Source organism: Pan troglodytes, chromosome 21 (assembly GCF_028858775.2).
Source record: "Pan troglodytes isolate AG18354 chromosome 21, NHGRI_mPanTro3-v2.0_pri, whole genome shotgun sequence".
Classification (NCBI taxonomy): Eukaryota; Metazoa; Chordata; class Mammalia; order Primates; family Hominidae; genus Pan; species Pan troglodytes.
This window is the reverse complement of record NC_072419.2, coordinates 60,280,592-60,302,279: the sequence shown is the minus strand read 5'-3', so window position 1 is coordinate 60,302,279 and position 21,688 is coordinate 60,280,592. Positions and strand designations below refer to the sequence as shown.

Here is a 21,688-nt window from a genome sequence, read left to right as displayed (position 1 = left end):
TATTGACAATGATACAATCAAATAGAGAACATTTTTATCCCCACAAGGATACTGCATACTGACTGTTCAGGTGCATCCACTTCCCTCTCACCCCCATCCTTTTCTTACCTCCTGCAACCATTAGTCTGTTCTCCATTGCTATCACTTTATTATTTCAGGAATGCTATCTAAGTAGTATCATACAGTGGGTACCCTTTTTTACATAGGCTTTTTTCCCCTTCAGCATAAATCTCTGGAAGTTAATCCGAATCACTGAGTGTCTTGGTAGATATTGGTCCTTTTCAACTGCCAAGTAGTATCCCATGCTGTGGAAGTACCAGTTTGATGTTTGGTTGTTCCAACTTTGAGGCTATTGTAAATAACTTTGATATAAACATTAATGCATAGGTTTTTGTGTGAATATAATTCTTCATTTCTCTAGGAGAAATGACCAGGAGTGCAATCACTATAGTTGCATGTTTTATTTATTTATTTATTTTTATTTTTTGAGATTGGATCTTGCTCTGTTGCCCAGGCAAGTGCAGTGGTGCCATCTTGGCTCAGCCACCCAGGGTCAAGTGATCTTCCCGTCTCAGCCCCCAGAGTAGCTGGGATTACAGACACTTGCCACCACGCCCTGCCTGCATGTTTAATTATTTAAGAAACTGTCAAACTGTTTTCTATTCTGCCTGTATCCCTTTACATTTCTACCAGCAATGTAAAGTGATTACATTGTAAAGTGAGTAATCGAGTTTCTTGCATCCTTCTCAGCATTTAATAGTCACTATTTTTTGCTTTAACCACTTTGATGGGTGCATAGTGATGTCTCGTTATGGTTTTAATTTGCATTTTTCTAATGGTTGATGAGATTGAACATCTTTCATGTGCTTATTTGCCATCTGTATATCCTCTGCAATGAAATGCCCCCTCACGTCTTTTGCCCATTTTCTAATTGGATTGTTTTGTTTGTTTTTAATGTTGAGTTTTAAGAATTTTTTTCTTTTAAATGTATTCTAAATACTAGTCTCTCGTCAGATATGTGGTTTGCAAATATTTTCTCCCACTCTCTGGTTTCCCTTTTCATCTTTTTAACAGGATCTTTTACAGGGCAAAATTTTTTAGTTTTGATGAATTCCAATTTATTATGTTTTCTTTTTATGGATTTTGCTTTTGGTCTTTGGTCTTTTATGGATTTTTTAACCATAGGTCTCAGAAATTTTCTCTTATTTTTTTCCTAAAAGTTTTATATTTGAGGTTTTATGTTTAAGTCCACGATCTCTTTTGAGATAATTTTTATATAAGATGTGAGACTTAAATTGAGGTTCTTTCTTTTCCTCTATAGATGTCAAATTGCTCTAGCACAATTTGTTGAAAAGACTATCTTTATTCTGTAGAATTGCTTTTACACCTTTGTCAGAAGTCATCTGGGCATACTTGTGTGGGTCTTTTCTGGCTTCTCTATTCCATTTGTTCTATATGTCTATGTCTCCACCAATACCATACAGCCTTGCTTACTGTAGCTATATAACAAGGCTTGTGATCAGATAGACTGATTCATCAATTTATATTTTAAAAAATTATTCTAAATCCTTTGTCTTTCCATATAAATGTTAGAATAACCTCATCTATCTCTACAAAATGTCTTGCTACAGGTGCTGGAATTTTGACAGGAATTGCATTAAACCTGTATATCAATTTGGGGCAGATTGACATCTTTACTATGTGAGTCTTCCAATCCATGAACATTGTATGTCTCTCCATTTATTTAGGTCTCCTATGATTTCTTTCATTAGCATTATATAGCTTTCAGCATACAAGTTTTGCACATGTTTTGTGAGATGTAAACCTTAGTATTTCATTTTCGTATGATTATTATGGTATTTTTAATTTCAGTGCCCATGAGTTCGTTCCTAGTACATAGAAATCTAGATCATTTTTGCATGTTTATCTTGTATTCTTCAGCCTTGCTGAACTCAATTATTAATTCTAGGTGTTATTCTGTTGATTCCTTGGGATTTTCTAATTTTGAAAATAATGAAATTGTCTAATTTTGCCATCTTCTCTGGGGACAGTTTTATTTCTTCCTTTTCAATGTGTATTCCCTATATTTATTTTCTTGCCTTAATATACTTCCTAGAACGTCCACTACTATGTAGAATACAAATAATGAGAGCTGACATCCTTGCCTTGCCCCTAATCTTAGGAGAAATGCATTCAGTCTTTCAGAATTAAGGATAATGTTAGTTCTCAATTTTTATTTTGTAGATCGTCTTTATCAAGTTGAGGAAGCACCCTCTGTTACTGTCTTCCTTAGAGATTTATCATGAATGCAGGATTGATTTTTGTTGAATACTTTTTCTGCATTCACTGTCGTGATCATGTGACTTTTCTTCTTTAGTCTGTCACTATTGTGGATAACATCAATTGATTTTCAAATATTAATCAAGCTTGCAAACCTATAGTAAATCCCATTTGGTTATGATGTATACATCTTTTGACATATTGCTGAAATCTACCTGCTAATATTTTGTAAAGAATGTTTGCATCTATACTCATGAGGCATATTGATCTGTAGGGTATTTTTCATTTTTTTGGTGCCATCTTTATCTGTTTCTGGTACCAAGTTTTTGGTAACTATCTTTATAAAATAAATTAGTAAGCATTCCCTCTTCTGTTTTCTAGGAGATTTCATGTAGAATTGGTGTAATTCTTCTTTAAACATTTCATAGAATTCTCCAGTGAAGTCTTCTGGGCCTGAAGACTTCTTTCCTGGAAGTTTTTAAATTATGAATTCAATTTTCTTAATAGTTATATGGATATTTAAATCATTTATATTATATTGGGTCAGTTATAATAGTTTGTGTTTTTTGAGCAAATGTTCCATTTTGCCCATTATCAAATTTATGTAGGTAGCATTGGTTATGGCATTCTCCTATCCAGTTTTGTACCTGATACTGGTAATCTGTATCTTGACTCTCTTGCTCTCTCTTTTTTGTTGTCATCTGTTGTCTCTACTAATAGAGGTTTTTGCTGCTGCTTCTCTCTGTCTCTCCCATTATGCTGTTGATTTCACTCACTGGGCTTTTCATTTTCATTATTATACCTTTCAATTCTAAAAATTTCCATTTTAGTTATTTTTATATCTTCTATTTCTTTGCTGGGGCTTTCTATTTTTTCATTTGTTTCAAGCACTGTTACAATTGTGAATTGAAGCATTTTATTGTGACTACTTTAAAATCTTTGTCAGAGGCTGGGCACAGTGGCTCACGCCTGTAATCCCAGCACTTTGGGAGGCCAAGGCGGGCAGATCACTTGAGTTTAGGAATTTGAGACCAGCCTGGCCAAGATGGTGAAACCCATCTCTACTAAAAATGCAAAAATTAGCTGGGCGTGGTGGTGCACACCTGTAATACCAGTTGCTCAGGAGGCTGAGGCAGGAGAATTGCTTGAACCCGGTAGGCAGAGGCTGCAGTGAGCCAAGATCGTGCCATTACACTCCAGCCTGGGTGACAGAGCAAGACTCCATTCTCAAAAAAAAAAAAAAAAATCTTTGTTAGATACTTCTAGCATCTCTGTCATCTCATTTCCATGTTGACATCTATTGATTGCCTTGTTTTATTATGTTTGAGGCCTTCTTAGTTCTTGGTATGACAAGTTATCTTCAATTGAAATCTGACCATTTTCATATTATGAGACTGCATCTCGCTTAAACTTTCTATTTTAGCTGGCTGTCCCTGACACCATTCCAGCAGTACTGGGGCTGCTACCTCATTACTGTCAGGTGGAGGCAAACATCCAGGTTTCTCACCAGCCTCCATTGTTGGGGGGCGGGGGTACACTCCTTATTACTACTGGGTGGAGGCAGGAGTTTTCTGCTCACATGACCTTCACTGATACCACAGTGGAGGTCTCATTACCACTGGCTGACACTAACTGCACTGGGTCTCTTCTCACACCACCCCAGTGGGGAGAGGGAGGAGCATCTCATTACTCCTGGGTGGGGTTGGAAGTCCAGGCTCCCCATGTGGTCCCCGCGGACACCATGGTGGGGAGGGCTTATTACCAACCGGTGAGGATGAGAATCCCAGCTCCCTACTTAGCCCCACAGATGCCATCTTGCAGGGGTATTGGGATAACCTATTACGGTCTTGTGAAAGTGGAAGTCTAGGCTCCCCACTTGGCTTTCTCTGGCATGGGAGATGGTGAGACCACAGAATGTCCTGTGGTATTTGGCTGGAGTAGTATGGTCATTGTCTAAAAGTTTTCTGTCTTGCCAGATTGCCCTTTCCTGGTCCTTTAGTCAGAGAGAGTAGGCTTTCGGAAAGGATTTGTGAGTATGTCAGAGCCTATAGGTGTTTCCAGGTTGCTAACTTCTTCAACTCCAAGTCTGGGGTACGTGAGGCAAAAAGAAAACCCAAGGAATTCACCATCGTGTTTTTCCTCGGGTCCTCAGCTGGTCTGCCTTCTCTTCTCCACCTTTCAGAGTCCTTTTATGTATGTTTTCTCTGTAATGTCTAGGGTTCTTCATTGTCCTTGGTGAGAGGAACAGGAGAAAGTGTGTGTGCCCCATCTTCCCAGAAGCAGAAGTCTTATGTTGTTTTTTAATGTCAATCTAAGAAGAAAAAAAAATATTTCAAAGTAAGGGCTTAAGTTCAAGCTGAGAATTTCACCTGGAAAGGCCATAAAACTCTCACTCAGGAAGAGCCACAGGCAAACCACTCCTTGCCCTGGGCCGGCAGATCTTGCTCCTCCATAGCTACTGTCTGTCCAAGGCAGGAGACATTACTGCAGTTGGGAAATCAGGGAAGCAGAGAGGCTAGAGAAGATGTCATGGGGCAATGCAGAAAGGCAGCGGGCTCCTGTGTTCCTGGAGTTCTTTTGAACCGTGTCCGCTCCAGTAGGGTTCTTTCTCCAGGTTACGGAAGTACTCACAGCTTTCTTCCTCATTCAGAGGGCGTCCAACGTGGCAGATCCTGATGGCCACCTAGATCCATAGGGTCCACTTGATATTTTAGTAATTCCTATTCCCTTCAGCTGACATCACTGTATTCCATTTTGTTTTGAGAAAGTTCAATAGATATCCCCTGTATGTCTAGCCCTGGAACCACAAAAAAGAATCATTGCCTTGCAGCCCTTTAGGAAACCCAATCAGGACAGGAGCTGGGGGCAACCTAGACATAGCCCCTTTTATTTTCTGTGATGAGCACTGGGGAGCACGTGGGCTGTCAGACCGGAGTAGCTCAGAGCAGTGGACCCAGGCTGGGGATCAGAAGAGCTGCCTCCTTGCCTCCACGCCAACTTCAGAGAACCTTGCCTACTGTCTAAGTAGCCAGCAGCCCATCACCTTACCCTCCGGGGCCTTGCCTTTTCTTTTCTCCTTAGCAGCCCTCACCACCTGAGTCATCTGTGAGATGTATTAGTTTATCTGTGTTTTTGTCCACTTTGGTTTTTTCCCTTGTGAGAATTTCAGCTCCCCAAGGACTGTGAGCTGTGCTCTCACTGCCTCCATCAGTGGGAAGCACACAGTAGATATTTGATCAAAAACTTCTCTCCTAATCTTTCATGACACCGTAGGCAGGTCCCCAAACTTGCTGTGATTCAAAAGTCCTGTTCAATCCAACTTTTTTTTTTTTTTTTTGAGATGGAGTCTCACTCTCTCGCCCAGGCTGGAGTGCAATGGCATGATCTTGGCTCACTGCAACCTCCACCTCCTGGGTTCAAACAATTCTCCTGCCTCAGCCTCCCCCGTAGCTGAGATTACAGGCATGCACCGCCACGCCTAGCTAATTTTTGTATTTCTAATAGAGGCGGGGTTTCACCATGTTGGCCAGGCTGGTCTTGAACACCTGGCCTTAGGTGATCTGCCTGCCTCGGTCTCCCAAAGTGCTAGGATTACAGGCGTGAGCCACCATGCCCAGCCCAATCCAACTTTAAAACTTTAATCACACATTCATTATAACATTCATCCCAATTCCTGCTAGAACCAAGCTCTGCCTTGACCATGGCCTGAGGTCCTTGCAGTCTGGAAGAAGGGGGACTTGCTTTTTTTCCTCTCCTCGCCCTCCCCTCATGCATGTGAGTTTAGGGAGGAGGGGTTAAGGGGAAAGGGCTCTAGGCTTTTTGCCTTGCAGATTGTTCTCTCCGACTCTCCATATCTTCTCCGTTGTGGGCATCCACATGATGTTTCTCTTCAGGGAATAGGTGGGGACTTCTCCACTTCAAAATTCTGTGATGGAACCCTCTGCTGCTTCTGCTGCTGTCGAGCCCCTTTGCCCTGTGCCCACCATCCTGGTGAGGTAGAATGAGGCTGCCTGAGCCCAAACACCTTCCATGGCACCTACTCCTTAAATGTCAGTCAACACTTCCTCAGTCTGACTCCAAATTATTGTTATAACCATCTTGCTTTTCATAACCCCCATACCTCTGCTGAACTGAATAACCTGCCCCCTAAACCCTCCCCAAACCCATCCCCACCTCATCTTTTTCTGCATTTCTCACATGCCTTCCTCCATGTCCACTTGACAGAAATTTCTCCATCACCACCCCGCATTCCTCCCTGTTTCTGCGAGTCTACTTGCAACCTATGCTCCATGGGCTTGGGCAAATGCTGCTTCATCTTCAAGTCTCCCTCTCCCTTCTAGTTCAGTCACTCTTGACCTTGGTGCACACTGGAATCACCTGGGGAGGTCTAAAAATATTGACATCTGAGCCTCACCTCCAAAAAGACTAATGTAATTGGTCGGGGTGGAATCTGGGTATTGGCATTTGTTTAAAAAGCTGCCCAGGTGATTCTAAAATCCAGTTATGCTGAGACCCAGTGGGCTGATGAAATTAACTTGTCTTTTTTTTCTTTTTATCTTGAGACAGGGTCTTGCTCTGTCACCCAGGCTGGAGTGCAATGGCACAATCATAGCTCACTGCAGCCTTGACCTCCCTGGCTCAAGCAATTCTCCTCCCTCAGCCTCCCAAGTAGCTAGGACCACAGGTGCATGCCACCATGCCTGGCTAATTTCTGTTTTGTTTTGTTTTGTTTTGTTTTTGCTTTGTTTCATAGAGACAAGGTCTCACTATATTGCCCAGGCTGGTCTTGAACTCCTGTGTTCAAGCAATTCTCCTGCATTGACCTCCCAAATTGCTGGGATTACAGATGTGAGCCACTGTGCTTAGCCTCACTTGTCTTTTTATCAGAGTACTTGTCCCTATCTACTGACCTTTATCCACCATAAGGCTCCAAGCATCTAGGAGAGAGGACAGTGTCAGATTCATTTTTGTAAATCTCACAGCTTACCACAGTGCTCAGTAATTAAATTAAACACAATAATAATAGCTAACCATTACTGAATGCTTCCTCTGTACTGCACATTCTCCTAAGTCCTTTATATGGATTATCCCATTTACTCCCTCAACAACCCTAAAAGGCAGGTGCTACTCATCACCCCACTTTTACAAATGAGCAAATTGCAACCTAGAGTTAGGGAAAGTGCAGTACTGCAGAGGTGTAGATGGCAGAGCAGGGATTGGACCTGGGCAGCTGGCCTCTGCACAGCTTGTATGTAGTCACATTGAGGGTTAGGATTTGGGGAGACACAAACTTTAAGTCCACAATACACAGTGAAAGCATAACTTCAGAGCCCATGCTAATGCTGTGTGGCCTCTGCACAGCTTGTATGTAATGTAACTACCCCCACATAGTTACTGAGTGAGGATGAATTCATGAATGGTGCTCCTGGGCAACACCTTACTTAGGCCTGTGGGGAATTTCTCAGTCTAGATTTATGTCTTGTGCCACTTTCATAATGACTCATCTTCAAGACACCTGTTCAGTTATTCATATAATAGCTTTATTTAAAGTTTACTTTATACTGAACTTCACCTACACAAAAATATCCATAATATGAAAAGGTTGATCCTGGACATATTTTTCTAGTGCACATTGTCTTAGTTCAGGCTGCTATCAAAGTACCATAGACTGGATGGCTTATAAACAACAGAAATTGATATCTCACAGTTTTGGAGGCTATGAGTCTGAAATCAAGATGCCAGCATGGTTGGGTTCTTGTGAGGACCCTCTTCTGGGTTGCAGATGGCCAGCTTCTCATTGCACCCTGGAATGATGGAAAGAGGACTAGAATGCTCGCTGGGGTCTCTTTTATAAGAACACTAATCCTATTCATGGGGGCTCCACCCCTATGACCTAGTCACCTCCCCAAGGCCCCACCTCCTAATACCATCACATCAGAAGTTAGGATTTGAACACATGAATTTTGGGGAGACACAAACTTTCAGTCCACAATACACATTAAAAGAATAACTGTGTGTGTGCGCACATACCACCTAAAATAAAATCGCCTTCCTCATACGTATATCAACACTCATCTGCTATAAATAGAATTTGCAGCCATCCTTCTAATCAACCAGCTTAACCGCTTGGATCCCAATTATACCTCAGAGTTAGTTTTTAAAAGTTCAACTTATATTAGAACCTGTTTTTAAAAAGTACATCTCTTCCAAAGCAAAACACTTTTCTCCCAGAATTAACCAGAAAACCTAACAAGACTATTAAGACCATGGCTTTTATTTGCTTTTAGTTTTATGAAGCTTCAGCTGTTTATGAGGCATTTCACAAGAAGTATGCTTCCATTTAGAAAGAGTCCTGGGGCTGATTGAAACCCTTGTAGAATATGTGTATTATTGTTACTTTTAAAATACTCACCAAAATGTGCTTTTTGTGTTTTTGCAGCCATTTCACAAAAGCCCCATTTTTAATGCAAACTATTCCAACCTGGCCTTTGGTGTTAGGCTGGTCTAAGTGCGTAATCTAAGTACCAACTGAGTGCTGAGAACTGTGGTATAGAAATTCAGAGAAGGGGACAGATTCCATGGGTGGCCTGACCCAGAAAAACGTCGGTGGGAGAGGGAGACTTGATTCCAATCGTGAAGAATAGATTTCAAAAGGGAAGACAGAAGCTGGAGAGCACAGTGTACAAAGGCATAGAAAAAAGAATTTACTCCATATCCTTTCATCCTTTAACAAATGTTTCTCCTGAATCTACTCTGTGTCAGGAACTTTGCAAATTGTATGGCGTTTTCATTGCTTTTTTTTTTTTTTTTTGTCTGTTTGGCTAACATTTATTGGACACTTCTATACTAGGCATTATGCTAAGGAATTTACATGCATTATTTCTTATGGAAACTCACAACGAATTATACCAGGCAAGGTTTATTATTAATCTTGTGTTCCATGAGAAGACCTTGTCTCAGAGAGGCTAAGACCCCAGCTGGGGTTCCTCAACCTGTGAGTGGAGCTGGGAGGTGAATATGGAGTCTTTGTCAGGCACTGGAACTTTTATCAACCACTTGATCTTGTTGTGAATGAGACACACGCAGTGCCTGTCCTCAAATGCCCAGTTGAGCAGGTGATACTGGCAATTAATCAATTATGATTCAGTATGATGGGTACTGATGAGAGGGGAATTAGGAAAACAAATAGCAGTAAGAGATAATGAGCTTCAATTCTTGCTTGCAAAATTACTCAATTGAATACCAGTCTATGGGAAAGAAAGAGAGAGATTGATCATTGACATTCATTCTTCCCTTCATTTATTCATTTATAAATAATGTTCATAATCATTATCACTAATTAATATAAAAAGATCTGCTACACCGCTAGAACAAGATTTATTATTAATTTTGGTGACAAAGTTCATATTTCAAATACACTTATTTCAAATTTAGGGAGCTCACTTCTTTTCAGACCTGACTTGATCCTCGTTGCTGTTCACATGATAATGTAGCTCAAGATTCATGCATCACCAAAAACGACCTCACCTGTAGCCAGCTACAGGAAGTCAACACTCTCTACTATTAACAGAGTAGAAGCTTTCAGCTAAGGGAGAGTTACAGGAACTGGCTTTGCCCTCTTGCCTAAAATAGATGAAAACCTGGACAAAAAAACCAAACAACAATTTTTAAGACTGTTTTAAGATATCAGGCAACAAGGATAGGTGTTCTCTGAGAGACAGGACATAAGAGATGATCCCTGTGTCTGCTCCTGCCTACTGCCTTGAGAGGGTTTCCAGCCCACAGCCTAGGGGGGAGGAACTGAGGCAGAGCCCAGCAGGCTCCCTGAGCCCAAGGTGGCCAGAGTTCATAGACAAAGCATCAGAGGAGAGAGAGAGATACACAGAGAGCAAACTCCAAGGGTCTGTCAAAGGTCCTCACATAGTATGAGGCAGAGAGCTGACCAATATGTTCATATGAGGAAACTAGCAAAGACTGAAGGGGAAAAAAAAAAAAAACAACCACCAGAAAGGCATTTACACAAGGCCAGAGAGACTGCCTTCTCTCACCAGCCAGACTAGAAAACCTCATTATTAATAAGGCACTGGGTAGAGTAGTCACAGGGTCTTTCCTCATTAGCGAGAAAAGATTAGCTTCCTAGACTAGACACGATTTTGGTCCTGCCTAATGTAACTGCCAATGGGTTATTTTTGCCCGCTGCCCAGACAAAGCCAATTTATCAAGATAGGGGAATGGCAATAGAGAAAGAGTTTACTACACATAGAGCCAATTAAATGTGAGATTAGAACTTTTTTATTACTCAAATCAGCTTCCCCCCAAAATTCAGAGGCTAGAGTTTTTTAAAGTCAGTTTGGTGGGCAGATTGCTAAGGCGTGGAGAATGCTGATTAGTTGATTGGGGGCAGAATCATAGGACATCAGAGATGTCCTCTTGTACTGAGTCAGTTCCTGGGTGGGGGCCGCAAGTCCAGATGAGCCAGACCAGAATGCAGGGTCTGAAAAATATCTCAAACATCAATATTAGGTTTTACAGCAGTAATGTTATCCATAAGAACAACTGGGGAGGTTAAGAATCTTGTGGCCTCTGGCTGTATGACTCCTGAGCCATAATTTCTAATGTTGTGTCTAATTTGCTAGTTTTACAAAGGTGGACTGGTCCCCAAGAATAAAGGGGGCTTGTTTGGGGAAGGGACTGTTATTATCTTTGTTTCAAAGTTAAACTATAACTAAATTCCTCCCGAAGTTAGTGTGGCCTACCCCCAGGAATGAACAAGGGCAGCTTGGAAGTTAAAGGCAAGATGGTGTTGGTTAGGTCAGATCTCTTTCACAGTCATAATTTTTTCACTCATAATTTTTGCAAAGTCAGTTTCACGAACAAATCTTAAAAGCCAGAACTAAAAGGATCAAACTGATTTTAAGTATCTTAACTACCTCCAAAAACAAAGTTCAAAAATATTTATAGGAACAAAAAAATATCCAGCCACCCAAACAGGTAAGATTCACAATGTCTGACATGCAAACAAAAATTACCAGGGAAGCAAAGAAGCAGGAAAATGTAACTCATGATGTGAAGAGAAATTAACCAAAACCTACCCAGAACTGACACAGGTGTTAGAATTGGCAAAATAAAAATAAAAATAAAAAGGATTAGCATAAATTTGTCTCATATGTTTGGAAAGTTAAGTAGAGACATAGAAGATATATTTTTAAAATCCAAATCAAATTTCTAGAGATAAAAACTACAATGTGTGAGATAAAAAATACACTGGATGACATTAACAGCAGATTAGACAATGCAGAAAAAAAATTTGTGAATTTAAATACACAGCAATAGAAACTATCCAAAAGGAACCACAGGGCAGTGGGTGAAAAGGAAGAGGGCTTTTTCAAAAAGAAGGAAGAAAGGAACATTAATGAGCTACAGGATAACTTCAAGTAGGCTAGTAGGCAGGTAATTGGAGTCCATGAAAGGAGAGAAAAGGAGAGAAGAAAAAATATTTGAAATCATAATGGCTAAAAGTTGATGATTGATACTCTCACTTGGATTAAATCATTTGTTCATTCATTCACTAGTAATTTTTGAGATTGTACCATGTGCACAAGTCTGGGTGCTGGGGAAACATAAGGGAGAAAAAGAACCTTCATTGGTTTATATTCCAGTGAAGGGAGAGGAACAAAACACAAAATGACAAGTGAGAGTTTTAATATAATTCTCAGTCTTGCCACTGAGAGCCAGATAATTCTTTGTCCTGGGCATTGCAGGAGTTTTAGCAGCATGCCTGGCATCTATCCTCCAGATACCAGTAGTAGCTCACTAACCCGCTACTCGTAACAATCAAAAAAATGTCTCCAGACATTACCAGATGTCCCTGGGGGGAAGAGGAGCCAGTAATATATTAGAAGTGAAATATACTAGGAGAAAAATAAAGCAATTAGCAGCATCAGATATGCTGGGATATATTATAGCAACTTAAAGTAGAGTGGTAAAGAAAGACCTCGATGAAAACGTGGCCATTGGCTCAGGCGCAGTGGCTCATGCCTGTAATCCTAGCACTTTGGGAGGCCGAGGTGAGGGGATTACCTGAGGTCAGGAGTTCAAGACCAGCCTGGCCAACATGGTGAAACCCCATCTCTACTGAAAATACAAAAATTAGGCAGGCATGGTGGCACACACTGTAATCCCAGCTACTTGGGAGGCTGAGGCAGGAAAATTGCTTGAGCCAGGGAGACAGAGGTTGCAGTGAGTCGCGATCATGCCACTGCACTCCGGCCTGGGTGACAGAGTGAGACTCTGTCTCAAAAAAAAAAAAAGTGACAATTGAAAAAGACTTGAAAGAAGTAAGGTCACATGCTCCTGGCAGGCAGAAGCTCAGCCCAGATGCGAAGGTCCTGAGGCAACAGCCTACTTGACATGTTCAAAGAAGAGCAAGCAGGTCACTGGGGTTACAAAAGAGTGACCCGGGGGAAAATAAAACAAAAAAAAAACGGGCAGAAAAGCAATGAGAATGGAATGGAAGAGGGGCACTTCTCCAGGAATGAGCAGGAGGGTCCTGTTATCACAAGGAGTGATGAACGCTACTTAGGCAAAAACAAATGAATGCTTACGCTTGCCAACTGTGGCCTTGGACATGATGTTTAAACCTCTTTGGGCCTCAATTTTCTCATCTGTAATTTGCCTTGCACAGTCTTGGCAAAGATTAGATAAGATAGATTTGTGAAGGCGCCTCGTAACTGTAAAGCTATACAAGCATAAACAAGCATTGTTTAAGACGTAAGGATGACACGGTTTAAACAAGTTATAAGTGCAGTACTTTTTGGGAGAGTTAAGTTATGAAGGGTTTTTACTGGTGGAATTTATGGATGTAGTCTATATTTATATACGCTCCCTATGAGGATCTTGGTTTTCTACCACCTGGATTTAATTTATATGATGTTACATTTTACTGCACACACTATATAAGTTTAGCAAAGTTGACACTCATAGCCAAATAATCTATAGCATTTTAAGATGTTCAGTTCTGACAGGCCTGACTTATAATCCCCATATTGGCCTCTCTCAAGCTGTGTGACCTTAGACAAGTAACCTAAACTCTCTGAGCCTCATTTCATTGTTTGAAACTGTTAATTGTAATATTTGTCTCAGAAGATTGTTGTAAAGATTAAGTGACATATGTTTAATGCATTTATTTGTATAGTGGTTTGCATGCTGTAAATGTAAAATATTTGACATATTGACATTGTATATTATTCTATAATAAATAATGATATATTAAGATTAAGTGACCTTGTTCAAATTATACTAGCTTAGGAAAGAGAAAGCACTGGTGTACATGTAGTGCTTAATAAGTAGTTGACGTAATTTGCACATCTGTCCTTACCTAAATCTCATGTTGAATTGTAATCCCCTATGCTGGAGGTTTGGCCTGGTGAAAGATCGCAGGGGTGGATCCATCATGAATGGCTTGGGCCATCTCCTTGGTGGTAACTGAGCTCTTGCTCTATGTTCACACATGATATGGTCATTTGCAAGTTTGTCCCACCACCCCCTCCACTCTTTCTCTCTTGCTCCTGCTCTGACCATGTGCTGTGCCGGCTCCCACTTCTCCTTCCGCCATGATTGTAAGCTTCCTGAGGCCTCCCAGAAGCCAAGCAGATGCCAGTCACATGTTTCCTGTAAAGGCTGCAGAACTGTGAGCCAATTAAACCTCTTTTCTTTATAAATTACCCAGAATCAGGTACGTCTTTATAACAACGCAAAAAATGGCCCAATACAATCGTCCATTAAAATGAGTTGAATTGTATCTCAGTGGTTGGGATAGTCAACCCATATCAATTTATACTGCTTGTCCAGACACTGCCAACCCCAGAGGAGAAAGTATAAAATCCAGGAGTCTAAATGCAGTGCTACCATATCCCACTCTCCACTACTGAGAGAAGGGGTCAAAATAGAAATACCAAGTCTTCTGTGGGCTTCTGCCACCTCACACACTGCGAATTGTTAGAAATCGCTTTTGAGGAAACAGAAGTGTCTCCTTTCATTCTCCTCTAAGTAAGGGAACTGGCAGCATGGGGGCAGGGAGATGGTGTGGAGAAGGCGGAACCCACAGCCCTGGGTTGAAAGGAAGAAGTACACGGGGATGAAAGGGAGGGCGAAGAGTGAAGACGATGCTCAACCAGCAGGTGAGAGTCGAGTCTGCCTCCCTCACTCCACCCACCTCCAGAGCAAGCTCCCCACTGCCAGGCCACAACCACATGCACCAACCTGCCCAGCCTGGATACATTTTAGGTCTCACTTATCACAACCACCGGTACACCAAACAGCTTCTCAGACCCACCGATGTACCTGCAGGACCTCTCTGTTGAAACCTTCTCATTTTTTGCAAGAATATTCATCAAGTTTACACAATTTGCATACCTCTTGACCCAAAAATTTCACTTTTGGTAATTTACCCAAAGAAAATATAGATACATATGAGTATTTAAAAATAAAAGTGTGAGATGTTCACTTTACTACTGCTTATGATACTCTAGATATACAACTATACACACTGTGAATGTCCATCGATAAGGATATTAGACAATAAACAATGTTATAACCAAGCAGTGGAATAAATGTCACCTGAGTCGTAAAGAATGAGGCAGGTTTAGCTGTGTTGCAATGGGAAGTTTCTGTACTACTTTGTCACATGAGAATTCATGCTGGTACAGATAGCACTATTCTATGTTTGTAAAATTTTCATAAATGATACATATTTATTGAATGCCTTCTGTGGGCCTCGCTGTCCTTGGTACTTGAGAAAAGCACTGAGTGAAGTAGATATTATCCCTGTCTTTGTCGAGTTTATAGTCTAATGGGAGTATGAGGAAAAGCACAAAGACTGAGAAGTAAACAGAACTGCTGACACAGCAAAGATTTTTAAAAGGGCAAGGGACTCTGGTGGAGACGACAGTGGTGGGAGGACAGCCTTAGATGAATGTTTAGGGACAATCTCTCCCAAGAGATGACACTTATGACCTTAAGGATGGATGGAAATTACCTACGGGCAGACAGAGGAGCAGAATGTTTCAAACAGAGAGCCAGAAGTTTGGAAATAACCTGTGGTATGTTTGAAAAACTCAAAGAAAGTGGGCCAGAAAATGGAATGAAGGAGCACGTGGTACAGAGAGGATGGAGATTTAGGCAGGGGCAGACCATGTTAGACATTGGAGATCCTGCATCAGAGTTTGGGCTTGACTCCAAGAGCTGTCAGAAGCTACTGGAGGGTGGTAAGGAGTGGGAAGATGGGATCTGTTGAGTAAAGAATGTATTGTGAGGGTCAAGAGCCCAACCAGAGACAAGGCCAGGGCTGTTGCAGTCAGAAGGTGGAGAGGCAGTAGCTTCCTGTCCTGGGGTCGTGAGAGGTGAGATGGTGAAAGGAAGGCAGATTCAGAACGCATCCTACCCTCCTGAGGAGGTCGGGGAGAAAATCAGTTCCCCTATCACACCCCTTGCACGGATGAACCTCATATCTCAAAAGCAAAATAGTTATTTTTAAACACCAGTACTTTTTCTTTTTCTTTTTCTTTTTCTTTTTTTTTTTTTTTTTTAGTTGATATAATCCAACTCTGGAAATTGTGGGAAACGCTATCTCTGGGGATAATGTACACATCATAGATAAGGAGACTATAAAGATGGAAAATATCGATACCTTACACAACTTCTTTGCAGAATTGGAAGAAAAGGGTTTTTGTTTGAAATGCGACGTGCACTGCTGTGTTTGTTACCCTTTGGCTCCAAACAATGTCCCTCCAACCAACAGCAAATGCTGAATATGTTAGAAAGAGGGGGAGGGAAGGAAGAGTGACTCTTATAATCTCATGATTGTTCTGCACGCCTGTGGGCAGAAGAAGTATGGCTGGAATTAGGGGGTAAGAGAGAAAGGGGTGTGAAGCAAAAGTATGACTTTGAGAGTTCACATTCAGCAAGTGGCAACTGTGACAACTGTTTTGCTCCTAGGACATAGTTGACGGCAAGGAAAAAGAAGGACAAGAACTTGGAACTGCGGATTGCTCTGTCCCTGGGGACCCAGAAGGACTGGAGACTGCAAAGGACGACTCCCAGGCAGCAGCTATAGCAGAGAATAATAATTCCATCATGAGTTTCTTTAAAACTCTGGTAAGCAGTTTTCTCCTCTTTTCCCCTCCACTCTATTGCTCAAAAGTTTTGTTAATTCTAAGAATAATGCACATTTGAATGTTATTGTACTAAATGAATTATCATGGTGCTGTTGGAGCATGGGAGAGAACAGGGACAAGATATGCTTCATAAGAAAGTTGTGTTATATCAGGCTTTTAGCAAGAGAGCCCCTGAAGCTGGGAACCGTGGTATAAGCAGTGGATGCCCAAATCATGTAACATGGGCTGTGTTGTAATGGAATTCTATTGCAATTGAATGTCTTATGGTCATTGATCATAAAAATAATTGAAAAATATCTCCCTGTGTTGTGGACCTCTCAAAGCAGTTTTGCCACTCAAGTGGCAAATAAAATACTGTAGAAATCATTCAAAAAAAAAAAACCTGAATGAATGAATGCATAGTGAAGCAGACTGTCCCAAATGTGTTTGGGCTATTTTCAAATATCAAGACTAACCTCAAAAGAAAAAACAATAAATGTCAACAGAATGTGCCACAAACACCAGAGGGTTGCACATGTGTTTGGAGTAATGATAAAATTTATTGGAAGTCTGTGGTCTTCCAGGAGACAATTTTGAATGTGGTCACACTCTTGGTAAATGTATAAGATCAGATGTATCTCATTATAAGATATTAATTTTGTTAACTTTTGTATTACCCGGCGGTCCTGAGATTTCTATTGAACTAAAAATACTTCTCATTTTATTCTTGACCTGTATGGTGAACTGGACCACCCTAAAGAATTATTTATCTATGAAATAAAAATCACTCTAAAGAGCAATGATTTCTAATATTTGGCTTTCTCAAACTTTTAAGGTTTCACCTAACAAAGCTGAAACAAAAAAGGACCCAGAAGACACGGTAGGTAGTTTGAAGTGTGTATGTATATATTTGGGTTTGCGCATAGAATTGGATTTGGATTTGTGTCTGCTTGCTTGTTTTTTGGATACATATGTGTGTGTGTGTGTGTGTGTGTGTGTGTGTGTATCATATCTATATATAATTAGCAATTTAATAGTGCTGTTAGGTTGTCTTTAAAATATTTTATTTACATTAACAGTAGTTAAATTAAAATTTTACTGGAAAGCTTGAAAGATGTGCCAACTCTGGCTAAATAATATCACAATACCAATTTCTTATATAGCATAAGAACAGAATACTAATAATTATATCATCATCTTAGTCTTTTTAGTTGTGTGTAGAGGGACCCAGGGAATATAGTAAAAAACAGTCCATGTAAAGTAGAAGAAAGCTTTTCAGTAGGACATGGACTCTAAAAAAATAAAGTAGAAGAAAGCTGCTATATTTTTGTTTTCTAAAAAATATGTTATTTTTCAATGTAATTTGAAAAATAAATAAATCTTTACTGCAAAGGCAGTGGTTTGGTGAAATAAAATAGTTTCCATGGGACACTTGCCAAATGGATGGCCATGCAGAGGCATTAGGACACGCTAGAGAGCCTAGATTCTTCACTGTCATCCAAGAAATTCAGCCAATTCCCCTCAAAATAAATTTGGCTTGAAATAACATCTTCCTAGAGATGTTCTCTCTTTACACTGGACAAGGCTCGTTACCTCTAGTGGAATACACGGTTTAAGTTTCACGGGAACCATGAGGGAAGTTTAACTTGGTGACAGATAAGTGTCTTGGGTCCTTCTTCTGATATTGGAAAGTGCTTTGAAAAACAGTGGGATCAGATACATGGCTTGGTTTGCCCCCTACATCTGCTACCCATATGTGAAGGAGTTGGCTGTGAAAAGAGGATCCTAGATTTTGTCTCAAAAGACCTGCATTTCAGCTCCAGTTCTGCTACTTGATAGTGGTACAGTCTTAATCTGTCTGAACCCAAGTCTTCATGTCTATAAAATTGGGACAAAAAAATTCTTTGTCCTGGACCCCAGGGTTGAATGAAGGTGTGGCATTGTTTTGCAAACTGTAGAGCTCTGATTAAATGTAGCGATCCCTATTTCCATGATCACAGCCAAGATTGGTTGAATGACATGACTACATTTGTATTGTATTTCTTGGTTTCCTCAAGAATTTTCTTCTTCCATTGAAAAAAAAAATGTATCTGAAGCATCTACATGCATTTTCCTATAAAATTATTCATTTGCTCTGAGGTCATAGGGTCAAGTTCAATGAATGGTTGGGGCAAAATGTATTTCTTTTGGTTCTATGTCTTGCATTGTTTGAAGCCACATAGCGTAAAAGGCTCTAAACAGTGGGGTATGGGAATGTGTGTGTGGCTTCCCAAGTGACCTGATGCACTCATTCTCTTTAGCTGGTCATGGACCAAGACTCCTCCCTGACCCAGAATGTGGTCAAAACTGAACGTACCCAGCTGATAAAATCTCACTGTCCTGCCCAGGAAGCTGTGGGGTCACATTAGTGGAGCTGGGTCTCAAAAGAGGGTTTTGTGAATGTAGGTTGTCCATGACACCCACAAACAGATGTGTTTTCTACAAACCTGGTTCTCATACCTTGCAATTTTGATATCTTTTCTACTGAAGTTCTTGGATTCATGCTTTTGAAGTCTGTATTGTTTTCAGCCCACTACCTTCCCTACACGAAAGGCCCTGACATTTGTAACTTGAGTCAACAATCTTGAGTGGTTGTAGCCAGGCTATTTCGGTTTCAATCTCCCTCTACTTTGCCTCAGTGGATTGGTTCACACTACACATTTTCTCTGCCTGGGGGGGTCTACCCATCCAGAAGTGAATTGAAATTTTTGCAGGTGATATTGCTTCCATAAAGTTTCTAATAGTGAATCAAAGGAGATCGATTTGAGACTAAAAGACATTCAGCAGCAGTCTTTGCTTTGACTCCAGGATGAAAAATAAATATTTTGTCTGCAGGTATTTTTTACTTTACCATGTAGCAATAGCATTTAGATATCTACAACTATCAAGTAGAGACTGCATTATCTTGTCCTGTTATTTGTCTTCAGCAAATGGAGATACAGAGTTCTGTTTTGTTCTGTCTTGCTTTGAGGTGTGTTCATCTGGGTCATTTAAATAGGTCACTGTTGAAAATCATTGTACATCTAAAATTGTGAATATGGGAGTTTAAAAAAGATAAACATTTACACGGTGTTTTGTGGTTAGAAGAGGGGATGGTGTACCAACAGTTAATTGTCACGGTGTATTAATGCACTTTAAAACAACAGAAAAGAAAAAGAATTTTGTTCAAAACCAAAGTTCTGAGGTTGTGACTGCTGTTGCCCCAAAGGCATCGAAAGCAGAAAGTGTCTGTGATGGACAAGCTGGTCAGAAGACATCCGAGATCCAGGCTAGAGGCACCAAGAAAAAGCACCTGGATAGCCCCAGGCTAGGACTTGCCTTTAGAAAATTCTTTACGCATAAGGTCTGTATCTTATTAAAGTAGGAGGAAAAACAAGAACTCTGGTCTTCACAAGACATGTGCCATCCTGAGCCCACCCAGCTCCTCTCCAGTAAAAACAGAGCCTTGGGTGGTGGGGATCATTAAAAGAGAATTAAAGATGATATGAATTAAACTTTAGTGATTTTTAAGTCCCCATAGTCATAAACATTTCAAACAGGTGTCTTCCTAGTGCGGACCAGGGTTCTGGAACTATTCTTCTAACCCAGTATTTCCCAAATGTCAATAACTTGTGTACCACCTTCACCATTTTTGTTAGATGTACTATTATTTGATATTTTTACATTGAAATTGACCTATTTTCTATTTAAATGTATCTTTAAAAGAAACTTTATATCATATATAGAAAATCAGAATAATTTTTCCTAAGAGGAAGGTAAGCATTAATTTGGCTAATTAAAAAGACATTACATTCTAGCTACCTCATTTGTATTAAGCTCTGAATCTGATGCTTTTTCTAGCTTTATTAAAAGGTGATTAATTGGCCAATGGTAGAAAAATGTTAAAGATGTACCATCACCAGACTGAGACTTTCTCCAGAATGTTAGTAGAAGGATTAAATGAGAGTTGGAAAAGGAGAAGTGGTTTCACTATTTGAATACTATGTAATATCATATTTCTGCACAATCTATAATCTTCTCTGATCCACCAATGGTATGCTTCCTACATTTTGGGAAATACTCTTCTAACCTCAAGTAATAAATGTTATCTTTCTGTGGTCTGTTTCATCTATTTCCAATATTAACTAAGCTTACACTGAACCCAAATAAAAGTCCAGGCGGAAAAAAGCAATGAATGAAGGCAGAGCATGTTTCAGCTCCATGTCCTTGGGAAGTTAGGACAACACTGAAGTCAGTTTGGGAAATATTATGCTTCCAATGTCTAAGAAGACGCCAGTGTTTGTCTGAAACCATCAGTTTAAAGGATCCCTGAATTGGGTTAGCATGCTTGAAAATTTGTTTAAAATATCAGCCATTTTCCACCAAGTCAAAAGCCTGTATTAAAAAAACTTCCCTACCTGGATGTCACAGTCCCGGGATTGTATATGCAAGTAAGCACTCCATAGAAAGTTCTCACAGCTGAATCTGTATTTGCATAAGCAGACTATGTTATGAAGCCACCTTTCAATTTCCATACAGGATAATTTTGTTCTGTGAAGAGAAAAGAATGGGGAATGATAAATATTGCAATGGGGGAGGGAAGATTAAAATGTGCTCCAACATCACATAACTTAGTAACTGCTGGGAAATAACTTAGTAACTGCTGGTGAAACGCGTCATAGATCTCATAGGAAAGAATCTAGTTTAACTCCCACTTGGAGCTTTTGTAAGTAAAGGGCCTTGAAAGTTTAAGAAGTGTATGATGTTTCCCCAGATCTGCCTTTCATTATGACATTCACTTCATGCACTACAAAATTTTACGTCTGCAGTATCTCTTGCCACCAATAAAGGGACCACCCAAGTTCAATGTTATCATTCCTAGGGCTTCCCAAAAACTGTTGGCCTCCCATCTTGTCACTGAGGTAGATAGGGAAAAGACAGGATTCTGGAAGAGTGGGAAGAGGCCGCGGGAACAGCCTTCTGGAATTCTGTAACACAGACACAAGGACTTCAGGGTTTTGCCTTGAGTGGCATTCAGTGTATTTTTTTATGTAAGTGCAAATCAAAGTAAGGGACACCTCCCAAATGTTCTGAATTCTTATTTACGCAGCAGTTTGTTAGAGCTCATTGGCTTTTACCTCTGCACCTGAGATAGTTCATTTCTTTTTCTCTTTTGATTATTTCTGTTGTCTCTAAAGATAGGAAAATAGGGCCTTTAAATAACCAGCCAGATTCTC

At 40.3% G+C, this 21,688-nt stretch overlaps 1 protein-coding gene across 7 annotated transcripts in view; it reads left to right on the top strand.

Annotated features, from left to right (window-relative positions):
• BCAS1 (brain enriched myelin associated protein 1) overlaps nt 1-21,688 on the top strand; it is a 127,165-nt gene that overhangs the window by 58,313 nt on the left and 47,164 nt on the right. For all 7 annotated transcript variants that reach the window (XM_009437431.4, XM_054674843.2, XM_054674841.2 and 4 more), the window contains exons 5-7: nt 16,276-16,434; nt 17,269-17,313; nt 19,681-19,815. In XM_009437431.4, the coding sequence (XP_009435706.3) occupies nt 16,276-16,434; nt 17,269-17,313; nt 19,681-19,815 (339 nt within the window). The remainder of the gene's footprint in view (nt 1-16,275; nt 16,435-17,268; nt 17,314-19,680; nt 19,816-21,688) is intronic.